Source organism: Schistocerca serialis, chromosome 2, assembly GCF_023864345.2.
Source record: "Schistocerca serialis cubense isolate TAMUIC-IGC-003099 chromosome 2, iqSchSeri2.2, whole genome shotgun sequence".
NCBI classification, from domain to species: domain Eukaryota; kingdom Metazoa; phylum Arthropoda; class Insecta; order Orthoptera; family Acrididae; genus Schistocerca; species Schistocerca serialis.
In genome coordinates, this window is record NC_064639.1 from 926,589,086 (window position 1) to 926,610,871 (window position 21,786).

Sequence of the window (21,786 nt, forward strand, 5' to 3'; positions counted from 1 at the left end):
CATATTCTCTCAACCGAACCCACCTTTTATTCAATTTACGCAAAACGTTTCTTCTTTCCCCAGGTCGATTCCGTACCTCATGTTATTGGATCTATCCATCTAATCTTCAGCAATCATCTCTAACACTGCAAAAGCTTCTATTATATTGTTTCCTGAATAGTTTAGCGCCCATATCTACCTTCCGTACAAGGCTGTATAGTTTAATGATCAGTTATGAGTGACACGTGTGTTGCAGTGATCATGCTATCCAGCATCACCCTGACCACAGTTGGTGCGCTGCTGGTCATCTTCAACATAGTGCTCATCCTGGGATCCTGCAACGTAAGTATACACATGGTTCACTATTGTTTCAGATGTGCTGTTCACTACTGTTTCAGATGTGCTGCAGAACAGAAATGGTACACATACTTATACCATTAAGCGAGAATAGACGTCTTGGCGTACCAGAAGCTGCATTTCAAGCCATCCTGTCACCCAGAACCAATGAGAATTGCATTTTGTTTGGGTGGTGGTGCTAGTACCGTACCACGTAGGATTGATAGAGGAAATACAGAAGCTACAAAGAGGAGCAGCGCGTTTCGTTACGGGTTCGTTCATTAAGCAAGAAAGTGCCACGAAAATATTCGAACAACTCCAGTAGCGGACACAACGAGAGTCGTTTGCATTACTGCGAAGTTTACTTTTAGAATTCAGAGACCATGTTCCCATAGTTGAATCGAACAACATTTTGCTTTCTCCGAATATATCTTGGAAAAGACCATAAGGGTAAAATCAGAAAGATTCGAACAAGCTTACCAACAATCGTTCCTCCAACGCGTCATTCGTGAATGAATGGCAAGGAAAGAGGATCGCTAGGGGGGGGGGGGGCGGTTTCCAGGGATGGGGGAAGGGGGATGCTAGGCTACGGCTACATGAAATACTATCTACCACATATGGCAAGGTAGCCACCGAAGTCAGATGCAAATGTAGAGCTGATACCCGTATGTTTAATTTCTCTCTCTTGTCAATGTTCTACGTGTAAAGATACAATGGAGCTTCTTTTTTTTATCGCTTAATCAGACGAAAGTAATAATGCAAAAACTCGTGAAAATTATGTACGATCGTCTTCCTAGTGAGATCAACATGATACCATGACATATTAATCTTTGTAAAGAGGTACGCTATTATTTTCTAAGTTCATGATATGTCTATAGTAATCTGATGGTGTTCTACGAGGGTTGAATGAAAAGTAATGCCTCCACCTTCGTTAACTGGTTTTGGATGGGAATATTTTATTAAATCAAACGCAGAAATAAACCTTAGAATGTGGTCTTTAATTACCAATATTCACTTTTCCACATAATCACAAGCCAATTGGATACACTTCTGCCAACGATGAACAAGTTTCCTGAAGACGTCACCGAAGAAGTCGACACTCTGTTTCCGCAACCACAGTCTCACAGTTTTGTCAACGTCTTCATCAGAAGCATAATGATGTGTTTCATCATCGGGAACAGATGGAAGTCAGGCGGTGCTAAATCTGGACTGTATGGAGGATGCCGTACGATGGTGAGATTCAGTCTCTGAAGTTGTGCTGTGGTGGCACGTGAAGTGCGTGGTTTGGCATTGCCATGCTGCATATAACATTTCCCTTTTCCTTTCGAACGCTTGTTAGGCGTAGTTTTAGAGTTCGCACCGTTTTGATGTAACGCTCTGAATTTATTGTTGTTCCACGATCAAGGAAATAAACATGGATAACACCATTTGCGTCCCAGAACACTGTGGCCATGATTTTTCCAGCTGAGGTCTGATTCTCAAATTTATTATTCTGGGGCGAGTCTTTGTGTCGATATTCCATAGAGTGACGTTTCGACTCTGGCTCGTAATGGTGTACTCAGGTTTCGTCTCCTGTCACAGTTGAATGGAGAAAGGTTTCACCTTCATTCTCGTAACGCGAGAAGAGTTGCTGGCAAATGTCAAGTCTGTGCGCTTTCATTTCAGGAGTCAGCATCCAGGGTACCCATCGTGCATAGATCTTCCCATAGCCAAGCAAAGCAATAATGTGACCCACACGTACTTGTGAAATGCCGATTGTGCTTGCAGTTTCTCTCTGAGTAATACGACGATCGTTCTGAATTAATCTGTCAACATTTTTCTTGTGCAACTCTGGTTGCTGTCACAGGACGTCCAACTCTTTGTTTGTCACTCAGGTCAGATGTTCCCTCCTCAACATCTTTAAACTTACTCGCCCAACGACGCACAGTACTCACATCAACGCAATCACCATAAACTGCTTTCATTCTCTGATGAATCTCCTTTGGGGTGACACCTTCTGCTGTCAAAAACGTTAAATGACTGCACGTTGCTTAAATCGCATTGATCGACCGTCTGCGCAGGATTCTGTATTTTACACTGTAACAACACAACCGTTCAATGCTAAGGCTTCCTCCAACTGGAGCCGTCGAGAAGAGGCTACGGAACAAGCCAGTACCTGCCGCATATCTTTGCTGCCCACTGTTGAAGAGTTACGAAAGTGGAGGCATTACTTTTCAGTCAACCCGCGTATGTTCCACCAATATGATCTACATTTCGGAGCCGAAATTTCTGTACCATACTGGACAGCTAACCTGAGTTGCTAGCGATATGGTGAGCTCAGTTGTTCAACAGTGTTCATCCCGCTATAAATAGTCTCTTAAAATTGTTATAATATTTTCATCCAGTTTACACGTATTTACTAATTGTCTCGTTCAAAGCAACACCCTTTTCTAACAAAAACGTGGTCGGCCGGTGTTTCCACATTTTCATACCGCCTGGAAAGTTCTTTTGGAAATTCCTTCTACATCCTTGAGCACTTCCCCTTATTCTAATAAATAGTTTTTAAACGTTCAGCACTGATATTAATTTTAGAATTATGACACTTGGTCTTATGGTTGTGACAACTGAGGAAGGAGAATAAAATGATTTTTTTGGTACAGAACTCGTAAACTGACAAAGATGAGAGGAGAGGAGAATTACTACCAGAACTTCTATGATTTTTCTTGAAATTCCTCGTGTGACTGTTTCGGAAGTCTTGAAAATAACGGTTTGTCCCAGAAAAAAATCATTGAGTGGGACATTTGAGGCATTAAGACAATAATTCTTCACCTCAGAAGAGGACTTCAATTTCCTGTTTCTTTATTTAAGAGACCATTACCTACCAGGTGTAGAAGTAGGGAACCGGAATTTCTCTAGCCGTCAGTGTATGGCTCGTGAGACCACGTCTGCAGCGATATCTGCTTCCTGTAGCGGTTGACGACGAATATCAGCACACAATAACCTAAGTTCCATACATCGGTATCTGTTTCAAATACATAAACATGTAGAGTTTTGCGCCTACGAACAAAGATTTGTGGACAGGATTGGTTTTCTGTTATCAGTTGAAGAAAACTGCTACAGAATCGCATCGAATGCTTGTCGAAGCTTTTGGCGAACATGCTCTTGGGACAGCAGTGTGTTTAGAGTGGTTCAAAAAACTCAAGTGGTGAATTTGACGTCCCCCCCCCCCCCGGAGTCCTTTTGTATTCCCCTCCTCTGCCTTTACCCACTCCCTGTCACGTCTGCCCAGCCCCCCCCCCCCCTCCCCTCTTATGGGTCCTCGTTCTCCATCGGCTCCTTCCCCCCCTCCCACCCCCCACCCCCCTTCCGTTTTCTTCACCTGCCCTGTTTTCTTTCCCATCATCTGTCCGGGTTCCCCCCGTCTGCCCTTGGCTGTCATATTTGTGCCACCTTTTTAATGCAGTGTTCAAGTGAATGTTAAACGTTCTTCGTCTTTCCAAACTGTTGCGAACAAAAATCATGCTGTTGCTGGGTGTGAATTCTATATCTCTTGCAAACAGAAACCAGTCTGTCGCCGTGTTTTTCAATTGTCTATTATTTTAATTATCTGCTTCATACGTATTTTATTAGCATCATCAACCCTTTGTTCTATGTTTAAGTTTGTAAGTAGGCTGTTTATGTTTTCTCTATGTAAGTAGGCTGTTTAGGTTTTTTATTGGTAATGCCACCTCTGTATGACAATCACTGGCTGTGCTGTGGGCAGTCTGTGTCTGCTTTGCATTGTCGTAATACTGCCATTGTAGTGTTGGGCAGAGGCAGCTGGCTGTGAACAGCGCGTAGCGTTGCGCAGTTGGAGGTGAGCCGCCAGCAGTGGTGGATGTGTGGAGAGAGATGGCGGAGTTTTGTAATTTTTCATGAACTGGTATATTTATATATGATGATATCAAGGTAAATACATTGTTTGTTCTCTATTAATATCTTTCATTTGCTAACTATCCCTATCAGTAGTTAGTGCCTTCAGTAGTTTGAATCTTTTATTTAGCTGGCAGTAGTGGCGCTCGCTGTATTGCAGTAGCTTGAGCAGCGAAGATTTTGTGAGGTAAGTGATTTGTAAAAGGTATAGTTTAATGCTAGTCAGGGCCATTCTTTTGTAGGGAATTTTGAAAGTCAGATTGCGTTGCGCTAACAAAATATTGTGTGTCAGTTTAAGGTCAGTCATGTATAAATTGTTCAAAGGGGACGTTTCATATGGCGACCCTGCCAGGATATCTCACTGGAATCTTCTGATTTTTTCTTGTAGTTTGTGTATTTAGTGTAGCTTTTGTTTATTGCTAGCGCGTAATTGTAGAGAGAATCTCCTTTGTAGTTGTAGCCTTTCATTGTTGTACAGTAAAACAGTTGTGGCATGCATATAGATTTGCACCAAGTATTTCGCAGCTGTAATTAACTAGATATAATTTTCAGTGTTATGTTAATGTGTTCTCTTATTTTTGCTCTTCAAATTGTGTTTTTCTATGTTGTCGTGTGAAATACTGTGACAATAATGGCGTGTGAAAAACGTAATACTAGGCTCCAAAGTAAACTGAGAAATGACAGTGAAGACGAAGGCAGTGTGTTAGCGCCACCGAGTAATGAATTAACTGATGTTCAAAGTAGTAATTTGGTAATCGTGCATAGGGAAATGGAGCGGGCTGCAAACAATGGTGTAGACAGTGAAACAGGTAGTGAACAGGGAAGCATTTTCGATCGATCGGTCGGCAACAGCTCGCCTCAGGAATCCGAAATGACAGGACACAATTTCGCAAATACTGTAGATTCAGGTTTTGGGTCATCACCGTTTTCTCAAATAAGTCAAGACACATTTTCTGCTTGTCAAAATGTGAATGTTGCCGGTGCAAATGCACTGCCGAAAAGCGTAGAGAAACAGATTCCAGACACTAATACATTATTATTGCAATTAATGCAACAAATGGAACAAAATCAGAGACAAACACAGCAAAAGCTTGAAAAGTTAGACACAATGGAACAACACCAGAGACAAACACAGCAACAGTTAGACACAGTGGAACAAAATCTCAAAAAGTTAGACACAGTGCAACAAAATCTCAAGAAGTTAGACTCATTGGAACAAACTCTCGAACAAACACGTGAGGATTTAACTGCTGAGTTACATAACATTGAATCGAAATGTCAAAAAGTCTGTAATGACGTAAAAACTCAAATTTGTGAGCATTTTCAACCTATTTTTTCGCGTCATGAAAATGCATTACAGAATCACGAAGCAGCCATAAAAGAACTGCAAACTATTGTTCATGAAAATCACAACACCTTGCAAGCTAAAATTGATGCAGTTGCATCTACCGATTCGGTTACGCAACTTGCAAAAAGTCAAGAAAACTTAAAAAACACAGTAGATACGATTTCAACACAAATGGACACTCTGAAACTTGGTTCAGAAAAACACACTGAGGAAATGTGTTCACTATCGGAGAAAGTAGCCGAACTTTCGGATCAGGTCACTAACTTATCTACAAAGGTAGATGATGATCTGAATGACACAAGACCTGTAGCCTTCACTGACACTGAAGAGTGCGAACAAATTAGGAAATTCAAACAAAATCAGAATGAGATTAATACACAACACCAAAGAGAAATCCGGGAAGTACAAGATCAGCTGACACAGGTAATACAAGAATTACGTATTTCAGAGGATACTCGCGCCCCAATACGGGAAGAGGGACTTAGAAATACGGAACAACCACAAAATAATAACACAGGGCATTTCGGAAGTTATGAAAGAAATTGGCAATGTGCACCAAATTTTGAGATGGAACGGCCGACACGACCTAACAATGACCGATATGCGACTCGCCGACATGATGATTTTGACTATAAGCTGTTCATTACTACCCGTAAATTCAAAACATTTAAGAATTCTGGCAACGACATTCATCCACAAGCATGGCTCCATCAATTCTCTCATTGTTTTCCTCCCAACTGGTCGTTGGAACACAGATTAGAATTTATGTGTGGCTACTTAGAGAATGAACCAGCTGTAAGAATGCGATCGGTAATTCACGATTGCCACAGTGAAGGAGAGTTTTACCATGCCTTCCTCTCAGCATATTGGTCTCAAGCCACACAAGACCGTGTAAAACATAGCATCATAATGATGAAACATTTCGAACAATCTGAATTTTCCAGTCTTGTGAAATATTTTGAAGACATGTTGCATAAGAATCAGTATCTTTCAAACCCATACAGCCCCTCAGAACTCATCCGCATTTGCTTAATCAAATTGCCTGAACATTTACGACATATTATTTTGGCAGGACGTTGCAAGGACGACATTGAAGCTTTTCAGGGACTCTTACAAGAATTAGAAATTGACACTGACAATCGCGGAACGCGAAACCAGGAGCACAACAATTACAGATCACATCAGTCACAATTCCACGATGAAAGAAGTAATAATTTGACACGACAAGGCTATTATCACAACACAAATCGTGACCAAAACAGACACCACCCGTATGACAACCGTTGGCAGAGTAGTAATAACTACAGGGAAAGATCACCTCTCCGTGGTAATGAATATGACAGAGACAATCATAGAAATAGACAATATGACAACCAGAACTATTATTATCAAGGGAGACAGAATAACTTCAGACGCAACAGTTCAACGCGCAGTTACGACTCAGGGAGAAATTCTCCACCACATGACCGACAAACAAGAAACTATGTAAACTACCGACAAAACGACAGACGTGAATTTCATCAGAACTGGCGGGATTCTAACAGAGCTGGGCCCTCTCGGCAAGGCGAATTCGTAGAAGTTAGGTCTCCTAATCCCAATAACGACGCGCGCCAACAAAGAGACAGACAATAACTCGCACCGTAGGCAGCCGCGTGCGCCGGCTGGCTCAGAGAAAAATAACATAGACGCTAACCTTGAGAAAAATTCCAGTATTCTTTACCGACGTATATCGCCTGACAATTGCATTCAAGTTCAAACTCTGAGTACTATGAAGAGTAAAGGATTGCACCACACTTCACACGTAAAACCGCTTATTGAAAGATAATCTGCTTTTTAACTTTGTCTTTGCCATAAAACGTTTCACTTCACGTTACTAGTATGCTTTAGAAACTGTTACCATGCAACAATGTTTGAAGTTAAGTATCCAATCAAGAACCAAGAGAACTTATTTAAACAGAAATTACGATTGCATTGTTATAGTGAACAGACGTCACAGTGTTATTGTGTGTGTACATTCTTGCTTGTTTGTTGCACGATTACGTAACGACTATAAGGCTCACATACTTAGAACATTTACCAGTACTGCTAATGAGATTTTAATGCAACATTTTGGTTTACTTGAAAATACATTCTGGGTTTAAAGTACTTTCTGTGAGATACCAGACGACACAGTGGTTAGTTTATGTGATAGCTACACGATTTTTATCACGACGCTACTAATGAGTGACAATGTACAATGTTGATTTTGCGGTGTTTCTGTTTTATATCGGCACAGTTTTTCTGTATTATTCTGGAAAGTAAAACATGTTTTAGTAGTAACTTTTATGGTATAGCTACAAGGAGACAGCCTTTTCTGTAGCACAACAATACGTTACAGCACAGTGCTTTCTTCATCACGGCAATAAGCGTAATAAGTATGATATCTATACGCAAAGCATTTCACTTTTGTTTATCATGAGGTAAGTACATTGACTTCTGCAGAACTTAGCTTTCGGAGGACGATAACTACGACACTTCCACAGAGATTATGTTGCAACAAGACGCACATTTAGCGCTACAGGACACGCATTTCAGTGATTAATTTTGTACTTAAAACATTTAGTTTTAAAGATTTTTGAATTACAAAGAAAGTTTTCCGTGATATATTTCATTCCATTGGTGTAATCTGTAACACCTGAGGGTATAATTACATTAATCCTCAGGGGGGTACACGCTTACTTTGTGTACCATGTGTGTGGCAACCACAAGGAACCCTAGCTAATATGGTATTTGCTTATACAACTTTACACATCGGTACCATATTTCTCTAACACAGAATTACACAGCTATCTGATTATTTGACAGAGAAACAGACATTCTTTTTACTACATCAGTGACACATGTTTACGCAATACACAGTTGGGTAACTTCACACTTATGAAACTGTATTTTGTCTGTACTTTGAGAAACGCTCATATTTTTCGGAATCATTGTGATACTATGAGAGCTTTGAATGACGTATTTCGTAAGGGAGCATGATTTTAAAGTACGTTTGAGGTAGAAGACACTATTGAAATGAGCAGAGAATTTTTTTAGGCTCAGAAATTATTGGAGGAAGTTACGACGATTTTGAGATTTGACTGAGGTGTTATGATGTTATTATTACGACGACGATGTGTATTATGTTGTTGAGGAATGTTTATTATGCTACGTATTTCTCACGATGGAATATTGAAGAAGTGTCGACGAATATGTATATGTATAATGAGGTAAGGAATAATGAGTAGTGTTTAGGGACTCTGATTTATGAAAAGGATGTTGGAAACCAAGAAACGTACTTTAAGAGTTATGAAATGTGTGACTGTATCACAATGCTGACGAATATTTTTTTTTTTTGGACACTTATATTTATAGGATTTTGTTTCTACAGATTTGCAACGCTAATTCTTGACCTGTGAAATATTTTTAAATGAGACTGCAACGGTAGCAGAATCTCCTGTCGTAAATATTTCCGTACGAAAGTTAAGTGACCACCTGCACGTAATGCGTCGCGGGCACCCAGCTGTGTCAGACGCCTGGAGAAAAAGCCATTATTGCGAGCCCTTTTCAGCGGCACAGGTAGAAAAAAAAAGGGGACGTGGGACGTGTCAAACACCTGGAGAACAAGCCATTAGGGTGTGCCTTTCATCGCTAATGCGACACCCTCGTTACTTGAAAACATATGATTACTCGCACTTTGTGCTAATTACTGAAATGCTTATGAATTGATGGGAAATATTCGTACATCTGCACACCTGATTATGACAAGCGTCTTTCTATGAGAGTTGAGAGAATTTCTACTAACTTATGAAATGTCACATGACTACTGAATGATATTTTTATGCTTTGCTTTTCATAGTTGCTTATTTCATTTGATATCTGGTTTCCAGCTGTGTTGCAGCATTGCTTTTATAAAATGAAATGCATTTGCTAATGTGAACACTTTCTGTCAACAGATCTATTAAATAATTATTTTATGATCCACATTCTTTAAAAAAGGAGCACTTGGAATGGAGAGAACAATAAGAAGGAACTAGTAACTGCATTCATAATTTTCTTTTCAAGTAATAGGTAACTTTTTGGTAGAATAACTTCTTGTGGTGCACCACTTTAATTACATAGACATTAAGATGTGAATATACATTTCCCTTATCTGCATTGTTGTTTACTGTAATATTTTTTCTGCTTGCGCTATGTCACGTTTCAGTATAAGTTGCTGCTGTTTGCCAGGCATAGTGTTATTGAATTTGACTTTTGCTCATTTATGCTGGTAGCTTTGCCAATTTGCATTTTTTTGCATTGCTGTTTGTGTTGATTTGTTATGTGATGCTGCATTGCCTCGTCCCTTAGTTTAGCATCTGAGCTCAGTAGATTTAAGTTAGCTTAAGAGGGGGTAGCCTCTAAGAGAATGAGTTGCGATGAATTGGAAGAAATGCATTGAGAAAACAGGTTTAGGTAGGATTTTCTTGGAAATAAATGTTGAGGTAAGAAATGTGTGAACATATAAATACAGAAAGCATGCTTAGATAGAATTTTTTTTGGTGGAAACAGAGGATGAAATAAGAGGAAAGATATATGAAGTTTTGGGTTGGACTGCAGTACCAAATGTTACACTGAAAACGAACCCTGTCCTTTCCTATTGGTGTTATCCCACTATGTGTTTGTGTACCCTTGAGTATTTGTTTTCTTCCTGTCTCTGTGTACTGTTTCATAGAATTTTTTTTCTCTTCTAATACTAAGCTATATTCACTATGAGGAGGAATACTGTTATCCTCAAATATAAGTTGCATTAATAATATGTTATTTTCTTTGTAAAGTTGTTTACAATTCTGTTCTGTTTCAATGTTCATGTGTGAAATTAATGTTTCGAAAACTATTCTCATTATTTTATGTATGTACTTATGTCACTATTTTTGTAACACTGACGTATATGTCTATTTCTATTCTTTTGTAAAGCCTGTGTTACTGCAATTGTTATCTATATTGCTATGTTTTTAATGATGTATTTTGTACCTTTGTTATTGTATTCTTCTGTTATAAAATTGTAATTGTCACCAATTCATGATATTATTAACTTGTAAGTTCCATTTCACTGCACACGTTTCTGTTGGTCATAGTATATGGACAATATGTGAGAAGTTGGGACTGTTAGTGTTTGCACGTGTGTTAATAATTCAGCAAGGGACTGGATAACAGCATTGCTGGTTCTAAGGACAATTCCAAAAACTTTGTGAGTGCACAAGTGGTGGTTTATGGACTTGCTATATTCTCCGCAAGACTCTTCGAGGGTGATTGTGCACCTGCACAGTCGCAACAGATGGCTGCTGGCCGTCTCTACAAGGACTCCAGTGGGTCTGCACCTCTGGTGGCCCACCAATACCATTATCTCTACAAGGACTACAGTGGGTCTGCATCTATAATGACCTACCAACGCCATTATTTCTACAAGGACTGCAGTGGGTCTGCACCTCTGGTGGCCCACCAATACCACAATCTCTACCAGGACTCCAGTGGGTCTGCTCTGTGATGACCTACCTACCAATGTTCATCAAAACTTCGACTGACTCTGCTGTGGGTTTGCTCTGTTGTGGACCAATACTTGTCTGCATGTCAAGAGTCAGCACTGTCTTTCCGTTGGAAGGTCAACAATACTTCTTCAAGACTGCATGGAAATCCACTACTTCTATGTGCATTTTCTTTTACTGCTTGGACTTTGAGAAAAACTCTGCATTTTTACTGTGATGCACAATGTGGACTGTCTTTATGGACTGTGAGAAATTTTGATCTTTTGACCAACATAATATTAATAAGTGTGTGCATTTTATATCTTTGTTACTGTAATTGTGAAAAATTTTTGTCAAATCTGTATTGGCCAGTGCCCAACACCATTTGTAAAAATTTTTGTGGGGAGCATGGGGGCTATGTAAGTAGGCTGTTTATGTTTTCTCTATGTAAGTAGGCTGTTTAGGTTTTTTATTGGTAACGCCACCTCTGTATGACAATCACTGGCTGTGCTGTGGGCAGTCTGTGTCTGCTTTGCATTGTCGTAATACTGCCATTGTAGTGTTGGGCAGAGGCAGCTGGCTGTGAACAGCGCGTAGCGTTGCGCAGTTGGAGGTGAGCCGCCAGCAGTGGTGGATGTGTGGAGAGAGATGGCGGAGTTTTGTAATTTTTCATGAACTGGTATATTTATATATGATGATATCAAGGTAAATACATTGTTTGTTCTCTATTAATATCTTTCATTTGCTAACTATCCCTATCAGTAGTTAGTGCCTTCAGTAGTTTGAATCTTTTATTTAGCTGGCAGTAGTGGCGCTCGCTGTATTGCAGTAGCTTGAGCAGCGAAGATTTTGTGAGGTAAGTGATTTGTAAAAGGTATAGTTTAATGCTAGTCAGGGCCATTCTTTTGTAGGGAATTTTGAAAGTCAGATTGCGTTGCGCTAACAAAATATTGTGTGTCAGTTTAAGGTCAGTCATGTATAAATTGTTCAAAGGGGACGTTTCAAGTTCCACGATTTTCCGCCATGTTACCATTTAAGTCTCCAACTTTATCGCCTATTTTTATTATTTATTATCTTCATCTTTTTAAAACAAAGTCTGTAGGCTGAAGAGCGGCATACTAAGCTGCTGCCAGCCCACCCCCTTCGGGGGGGGGGGGGGGGGGGGAATCGAAAAATAAAAATTGACGTGAGAAACGACTAGCGCGGGAAACCACAGAAAAAGTTCGAAGACAACTACTTGCAGGCTTTATTGGATGAAGATAATACTCAAACTCAACAAGAACTCGTGGAACAATTGAATGTGAAGCAGAAAGCCTTTTCTCTTCGGTTGAAAGCTATAGTAGAGAAAATAGGTTCCGCATGAACTGAATGAAACACAGCAAGCAAATCAAAACACCACTTGTGAAATGCTGCTCCTCAGACACAAAAGAAAGTCGTTTCTCCATCGAATAGTGAAAGGTGACGAAAAACTGATGCATTTTGAGAATCCTAAGCGTCGTAATTCATCGGTGAATCCAGGCAAACCATCGACATCCACTGCGAGACCAAATCTCTTTGGAAGGAAGAAAATGCTCTGTGCTTGATGGGGATCAGAAATGTGTTATCTATCATGAGTTGCTAAAACGTGGTGAAACCACTGATCGTTACCGACAGCAAATGATTTAAATTGAGCATTACGTGAAGAACGACCGGAATCTGGAAAAAGGCAACACAGTCATATCACTCCACGATAACGCCCCATCACACACAGTAAAACAGGTCAGGGAAACGATCGAGGCTTTCAGTTGGGAAATACTAAGACGTGCAGCTTATTCTCCAGACTTGGCTCTGTCCGATTATCATCTATTTGAACAGTGGGACACGCTCTCGCTGAAAAACACTTCAGTTCGTGTGAACTTGTACGAAAATGGCTCGCTGACTGGTTCGCTTCAAAAGAATTGTTTTTGCTGAGCATTCATAGCCTGGCGGAGAGGTGGGAGAAATGTATAAATAGCAACGGAGATTATTTTGAATAAAATATTGTTTATCACTTACATCACAAGAGACGTTTAATTATTGTAACCAAATTTCATACTTCTACACCTGGTAATTTAAGTTACCTGATTTTCGAAGTATCCTAATTTTTAGTTGTTCTACACTGACACTATAATTTTAGATTTGAACAAACTCCTTAAATTACATTATCGTGTCACAACTGGGCGCTGTTGCTGAGAGGTGCTGGTGGACCCTCAGATGGACACCATGTCGTGTTGTGTTACAGGAGCGTCGCGCGGCGCTGCTGTGCTGGCTGGTGGTGGACTACTGCTGGCTGGCCGTGGTGCTGGTGGCCCACAGTGGCGCCGCCACGCTGGCCTTCCTCTCCAGCTGCTCGGGCACCGGCTTCGTCATCGCCGTCGTCGCCATTCCAGCCCTCAGTAAGTGAAATTACTCCACCTGTGGACAAGGCTAACTTGCACCTCTGTACCTACACTGCTGGAAAAAAATTCAATAGCTTCAGGGACAAGGCCATTTTATTGACGAGTGAGGTGACAGGTTTCATCATTACAGGAGTACACGATAACAAATTTAGGTTAAGTAGAACACAGATGTCTGAGAAAAGGGTGTCCAAACAGTCGTATTATTACAGTGTCCCCCTCTGGCGGCAACCCAGGCGAGTACTCTTGCAGACGATCACAAAGGTGCCGAATGGCATCATGTGATACTGTACCAACAATCTTATGCCTTTTGTTGATATTCAGCAATGTTTCTCGACGGCCCTGGAGAACGAATAAATTACCGAAATGCGTTCAATTCGCAACAGATCTGGTGATCTTCATGGCCAGGTTAGTAATTCTACACCACAAAGAATGCGTAACGTCATAGTAGCCGTATGCAGACATGCACTCGTGCACTGTCCTGCTGAAAAAGCACTTCATCTTCGTGTCGAAGAAATGGCAGCAGCACAGAAATAACAGCCCTGTGCAATGTAGCGGGCACTTCATTCCCCCCCACGCCCACCCACAGCTATGAAGCCCAGGCAAGGACCCTTCTCCCGTGGGCGAGTGCGCTGTGTAACAGGCAGCTCACCAGCTCTACACCATACAAGTGTACGTCCATCACTTGCGTGCAGAAACAATCCACCCACGTCACTGAAGAGAACAGCATGCCATTACACTGTCCAGTCGCCTCTTTTATAACACCAGAGTAGCCAGGACTGAAGATGTCAAGGTGTCAGCGGTACCCTGGCCAAATTCACGCGTGTTCTTATCCTGCTATAAGCAGACGGTTCCCAATGCTCCCTGATCATGCAGCAGGTGCAACATGTAGCCTTTCAGGTTGTTCCAAAAGGGCTTTACAACTTTAAAAATTCATATAAATTTATTGAAAGAAGATATAGAGCTGGATTTAGTGTTATTTTGAAGGGAAACACATGAAGTGCTTTTACTGTAAACTAAAGATGTTGTATGTGGCTTCCGATAGTTATCCTGCACGCATCCCATCGGAATTCAGTTTCTTCCCAAACTCGCTGTTGCATTGCAGGTGCCTTCAGTGGCGGCGTAAATTCTTGCTCTAAGTTCAGGTAGAGAAGCCGGCACAGGAGGTACGGACACGATATCCTTGAGGAATCCCCGTTAAAAAAGAAATAGTGACGTCAGGTCTGGGAACGTGCCAATGCAATTGGCGCAAGACGGCCAACCCATTGACCTGGAAAGTGGTCACTAAGGATATCCCGGACGTCAGCCAGTGGTGCATCATCTTGCATGAAGTAAACATTTCGTTCTTGGTCATCCTCATCGATGTTACCAAATTGTTGTAACATATCCAGGTACACTATCCAGTTGATGGTTCTCTCACGGAGAAAAAGGGGCCGTACTCTTGCTCAATCCACAAAAAACGTTCAGTCTAGGGCTATCACGAACTTGTTACATTTGATGTGGATTTTCATTGCCCCAAATTCTAAAGTTACATGGGTTAACCTTGCCACTTAAGTGAAAAGTCGACTCGTCAGAAAAGATGATTTTGTCCAGGAAATGTTAATCCTCATGTAATCGATTAAACATATCCATCAGAAGTTCTTGCGAGCAATCTTAAGTGTCTTTTACTGCTTGTACTATAGTCAATCTGTACAGTTTAAAAAGCAAATGGCTTCTCAACATACGCCAAAGAGATGTATGTGGGATTTGCAGATGCAAGATGCACGCCGTCTCGATTTCGTTGGGCAGTAGACAAAACGTTGTTTCACACGTCGCTCGCTCAACGACGCTGTCAGATGTGCTTGCACTACCTGATGATTTCCTCTGTCTTACCAAGCACGCTCTTTCAACAGAACATTTATTCCGCTCATAAATTTTAGTCCTACTAAGAGGATCTTTAGCGTACTTGGTACGGAAATTACGCTGAAATGTTGTCGCCGACTCAAACCAAAACACCCAGCTAGCACGCTCAGGCCCAGTGAAGGCAGCCATCTTAAAGCATCTGACGCTCGCGCTCCTTACGGTGCGATTCGGCACTAGCGAACCACGCGAGATAGAACTTGATGTATTCTCCTGCAATCGACACTACAGTCACCCCTGTAGGTACTATGAATTAATTTATATGGATTTTCAAACTTAAGTCCTTTTTGAAACACCCTGTATTTCATCCCTGGATAATGTTGGTCGCCACTGCTGTTCGCACAATGAATCGATTTTGACGGACGTGAGAGTGTAATACGCGTATGTCCACAACCTAGTCTATAGGTGTGGGATTGTTCGACAGATCACTACTGAAAGCACCAACACCCCACTGATACATGTCTAGCATCGATCCGGCAAACCGATGCCCTCAATGCGAGGCTTCTTAAGTATATCTATACATCTACGTGATTACTCTGCTATTCACAATAAAGTGCCTGGCAGAGGGTCCAATGAACCACCTTCAAGCTATCTCTCTACTGCTCCATTCACGGAAGGCGCGTGGGAAAAACGAGCGCTTAGTTTTTTCTGTGCGAGCTCTGATTTCTTTTATTTTATCGTGATGATCATTTCTCCCTATGTAGGTGGATGCTAACAATGTTTTCGCAATCGGAGGAGAAAACTGGTGATTGAAATTTCATGAGAAGATCCCGTCGTAACGAAAAACGCCTTTGTTTTAATGATCGCCACTCCAATTCACATGTTATGTCTGTGATTTCGCGATAATACAGAACGAGCTGCCCTTCTTTGAACTTTTTCGATGTTACCCGTCAGTCCCACCTGATGCGGATTCCACACCGCACAGCAATACTTCAGGATAGGCCAGATAAGCATGGTGTAAGCAATCTCTTTAGTAGACCTGTTGTACCTTCTGAGTGTTCTGCCAATGAATCGCAGTCTGTGGTTTCCTCTACCCACAATATTACCTATGCGATCGTTCCAATTTAGGTTATTTGTAATTGTAATCCGTAAGTATTTAGTTGAATTTACAGCCTTCAGATTTGAGTGACATACCGCGTAATTGAAATTTAGAGGATTTTTTTTAGTACTCATGTGAACAACCTCACACTTTCCTTTATTCAGGGTCAATTTCTTCTTTTCACACCATACAGATATCTCCTCTAAACTGTTTTGCAATTCGTTTTGGTCATCTGATGGTTTTACAACACGGTAAATGAAAGCATCATCTCCAAACAATCTTAGAGGGCTACTCAGATTGTCTCCTATGTCGTTAACATAGATAAGGAACAATAGACGGCCTTTAACACTCCCTTGGGGAATGCCGGATATTACTTTTGTTTTACTCGATGACTTTGTCTATTACTACGAACTGTGACCTTTCTAACAGGAAATCACGAATCCAGTCCCACAACTGAGGAGATAGGCAAGCAGTTTGGTTAAGAAGACTCTTGTGAGGAACGCTGTCGAAAGCCTTCTGGAAATCTAAAAATACGGCATCAATTTGACATCCTCTGTCGATAGCACTCATTACTTCAAGTATAAAGAGCTAGTTGTTTCACAAGAACGATATTTTCTGAAATCGTGCTGAATGTGTCAATAAATCGTTTTCTTCGAGGTAATCATAATGTTGTTCAAGGTAATCCATAGCTGAAGGTGTTCAATAGGCTTACGTACACTTCTGTGGGGCATGGTTAAACCCTAGAATGAATATGGCAAACCTGCTCGCCTCTTATTTCAGCTTAGTTACAGCCTATACAGTCAAATGGTTCAAATGGCTCTGAGCACTATGGGACTCAACTGCTGTGGTCCCCTAGAACTTAGAACTACTTAAACCTAACTAACCTAAGGACATCACACACATCCATGCCCGAGGCAGGATTCGAACCTACACAGTCAAAACAGGGGGTGCAGATACAGGTTTCCCGAGCGCCATACTACCGCTGATAACTGTGACAAATAAATCACTAACAAATCTCTCAGTATGCACATATTAGACCCTGCTGCTACTGAACACAGTTCTTGAGGAACAGTGTACGTGTTGAGGCAGACTACATTCATGTAGTTCTTGATAGTGAGAGCAGTTAGTGACTTCTAAAACACTTTACAAGTAATTCCAAACTTTTCGAAGCATTTCTCGGTGACACCTCTGCACAAAACAAAAAGTAAAGGATAAAAATTTTCATCGCTTAATAAGTTTTCGCTGTTCGTGAAGTAAATCAACATATGGCGTGATGTAATAATTTATTAATTATTTGCTAAGAAAAGTAGTCATATGGCATGAATGGGCGGGACACTTCCAGGGGGGTGAGTTCGGCCGCCAAGTCGGAGAGGGTCTTTTTTCCCGCGCGCGCACGGTTGCCGCTTTTCATACTGATACCTGTGAGTTGAGTCGTATGCGTACTTTCAGAATGTAGGTAAATGTAATTGATGCGTGAATAGTGTGATGTTATATTCGTGTCGTACGGGGAGTGATGAGAGAAGGGAAAGGGTGGAAGGCAGTGACAACACATAATGTACACCATCAACAGTGTTAGATGCCTTCACTTCATGAAAAACACTGCACAGACGTGTGGAATTTAATGCAGGACACTGGCGCAAAGATTGTCCATCAGGAGCTTTACATCGCTACCCCTCCTCTGCTTGCCGGCGAAATACTGGTAGCAAAAGTTTAATCAACCTCCAGAGTTACCACCGATCGGGTAGGGGGAAGATTGGGGATGCGGTAGTTGGAGCGGGTTACTGCTGTCATTCTGATGCGGCGCAAAAATTAGGCGAGTAAGAAGGAAATGTTCCACAGTACATTTCGTTCAGAGGCCCGCGAGGGTTGATACAGTCACCAACCTTTATAAGTAGGCTTTGCTTTCTCGAGGAAATTGGCACTCTCCCTCTTGCAAACTGTATTGTAACCTGAAAGTGTCATTCGACCGTAGGCGATTCATTTGTCCGTGTAGAGATATATTTCGATTTTTGACCACCAGAGAAAGAAGGAAGAAAGTGAGATTCTACACCCCTCATATAGCATGCTCCTCACGAATAACACCAAGGAGGCCAATGAACTTCACGTTCTCGTTCGACTGACCGACCACAATCAAGAACATTGTCATATCCTTCGTGGCACACTGCGTTTAGGTTAGGAATTTGGCCCACGGCTTTGACTCGGTCTGGTGACCGCGACCTGCACGCCGCCACCGCTCCTCACCATGCCAGCCAGATACTGGCTGTGAAACTTACCGCCACCGCGAAGATTCAAACCTGCTTCTTCCAAATGAAGTGCTACTGTAGCTGCGTACGCTGCGTCGGTTACAAAGGTGGACATCACCAACACTGGAATTGTATGCTGACACGCCTGCGTATTGCGAAATTTGCCAGTAGATGTCACGACAGGCGGACCGGCCAGTGTAAAGGGATGCGGGAAGTACTGTGTTGTCAGTAGAGAAGAGTAGAGAAGCAGTAACAGCAGAGCAAAATGGTTCAAATGGCTCTAAGCACTATGGGAGTTGACATCTGAGGTCATCAGTCCCCTAGAACTTAGAAATACTTAAACGTAACTAACCTAAGGACACCACACACATCCATGCCCGAGGCAGGATTCGAACCTGCGACCGTAGCGGTCGCGCGGTTCCAGACTGTAGCGCCTAGAACCGCTCGGCCACACTGGCAGGCAACAGCAGAGCAGGTCGGTCAGGAGAGCTCCCTGATATCGAACGAAGACTTCTCAACGGACGTCAGTTGAGTAAACAATCCATCAGGAACATTTCAAATATGCCCACGTCCACTGTTGGTGATGGGATTGTGAAATGAAAAAGCGAAGGGGCGACCTCACCTAAACGAAGACCAGGCAGAACTGACGGACAGAAATCTTGGAGCATTGCGGAGGGTGGTTGTAAGAAGTCGCATGCAATCAGCTTAGTGAATCAGCCGTGAGTACCAAAGTGCTATAAGCAGTCAAGTTAGCCAAGTGACTGTCTGTGCGAACCTAGGAAGAGGGGCGTAAAGTGGTTCAACAGCTCCTGATAACGCACACATTTCTGTCGTCGCTGCTAAGGGAAGTTTGAGATGCTGTAAAGAGTGACGCAATTTGACCATGTGTGACTGGAAAAAAAAACAGATTCGGACTGAGAATCACGCAGTACCCAGTGACAAACAGATGGAAAGATTTTCCTGGAGAACTTCCCTGCCATCATGCGTAGTACCAGCAATGAAGTTAGTATGGACTTGAGTTGTGGTGTGTGAGTGTTTTTCGTTGTTAGGGTGTGATTCCTTTATCGGGCTTAAGAAACCGCTGCATGCTAAGGGCTATTGTTTTACAGCATTTTGTATTATTTATGACATAGGAACAATTACAAGGCGATGACCATATCAGCATGTCACTGCAGCCTGTCATGAAACAGCATGCATGAGGCAATGGATTGTGGCCGATGTTGTTGTTGTGTTCTTCAGTCAAGAGACTGGTTTGATACAACTCTCCATGCTACTCAATCCTGTGCAAGCTTCTTTATCTCCCAGTACCTACTGCATTCTACATCCTTCTGAATCTGCTTAGTGTGTTCATCTCTTGGTCTCCCTGTGCGATTTTTACCGTCCACGCTGCCCTCCAATACTAAACTGGTGATCGCTTGGTGCCTCAGAAAATGCCCTACCAACCGATCCCTTCATCTAGTCAAGTTGTGCCACAAATTTCTCCTCTCCAATTCTATTCAATACCTCCTCATTAATTATGTAAGCAACCCATATAATCTCCAGCATTCTTCTGTAGTACCACATTTCGAAAGCTTCTGTTCCCTTCTCGTGTAAACTATCTGTCGTCCACGTTCAACTTCCATACAAGGCAACACTCCATACGAATACTTTCAAAAACGACTTCCTGACACTTAGCACTATACTCGATGTTAACAAATTTCTCTTCTTCAGAAACGCTTTTCTTGCCATTGCCAGTCTACATTTCATATCCTCTCTACTTCGACCATCATCAGTTACTCCCCAAATAGCAAAACTCCTTTACTGCTTTAAGTGTATCTCTTCCTAATCTATTTCCCGCAGCATCACCCGATTTAATTCGACTACATTCCATTACCCTCGTTTTGCTTTTGTTGATGTTCGTCTTATATCCTCCTTTCACTCTATTCAAGTGCTCTTCCAGGTCCTTTGCTGTCTCTGACAGAATTACAATGTCATTGGCGAACCTCAAAGATTTTATTTCTTCTCCATGGATTTTAATTCCTACTCAATTTTTTTTGTTTCCTTCACTGCTCGCTCAATATACAGATTGAATAACATCGGGGATAGGCTACAACCCTGTCTCACTCCTTTCCCAACCACTGCTTCCCTTTCATACCCCTCGACTCTTAAAACTACCATCTGCTTTCTGTACAAATTGTAAATAGCCTTTCGCTCCCTGTATTTTACCCCTGCCACCTTCAGAATTTGAAAGAGAGTATTCCAGTCAACATTGTCAAAAGCTTTCTCTAAGTCTACAAATGCTAGAAACGTAGGTTTGTCTTTCCTTACTCTGTCTTCTAAGATAAGTCGTAGGGTCAGTATTGCCTCACGTTTTCCAGCATTTCTACGGAATCCACACTGATCTTCCGTGAGGTCGGCTTCTACTAGTTTTTCCATTCGTCTGTAAAGAATTCGTGTTATTATTTTGCAGCCGTGACTTATTAAACTGGTAGTTCGGTAATTTTCACATCTGTCAACACTTGCTTATTTTGGGATTGGAATTATTATATTCTTCTTGAAGTCTGAGGGTATTTCGCCTGTCTCATACATCTTGCTCACCAGATGGTAGTTTTGTCATGACTGGCTCTCCCAAGGCCGTCAGTAGTTCTAATGGAATGTTGTCTACTCCCGGGGCCTTGTTTCGACTTAGGTCTTTCAGTGCTCTGTCAAACTCTTCACGCAGTACCATATCTCCCATTTCATCTTCATCCTCTTCCATTTCCATAATATTGTCCTAAAGTACATCGCCCTTGTATAGATTCTCTAATACCCGTTCTACCCTTCTGCTTTCCCTTCTTTGCGTATAACTGGGTTTCCATCTGAGCTCTTAATATTCATACAAGTGGTTCTCTTTTTCCAAAGGTCTCTTTAATTTTCTTGTAGGCACTATCTATCTTACCCCTCGTGATATATGCCTCTACATCCTTAAAGTTGTCCTCTAGCCATCCCTGCTTAGCCATTTTGCACTTCCTGTCGATCTCATTTTTGAGATGTTTGCATTACTTTTAGCCTGCTTAATTTATCGCATTTTTATATTTTCTCCTGTCATCAGTTAAAATCAATATATCTTCTGTTACCCAAGGATTTCTACTAGCCC

At 41.7% G+C, this 21,786-nt stretch overlaps 1 protein-coding gene across 1 annotated transcript in view; it reads left to right on the top strand.

Annotated features, from left to right (window-relative positions):
- Nucleotides 1–21,786, top strand: part of LOC126456522 (uncharacterized) — a 145,467-nt gene that overhangs the window by 97,556 nt on the left and 26,125 nt on the right. Inside the window, exons 5-6 of the mRNA XM_050092271.1 lie at nucleotides 236–321; nucleotides 13,337–13,490. Of these exons, the coding sequence (XP_049948228.1) occupies nucleotides 236–321; nucleotides 13,337–13,490 (240 nt within the window). The remainder of the gene's footprint in view (nucleotides 1–235; nucleotides 322–13,336; nucleotides 13,491–21,786) is intronic.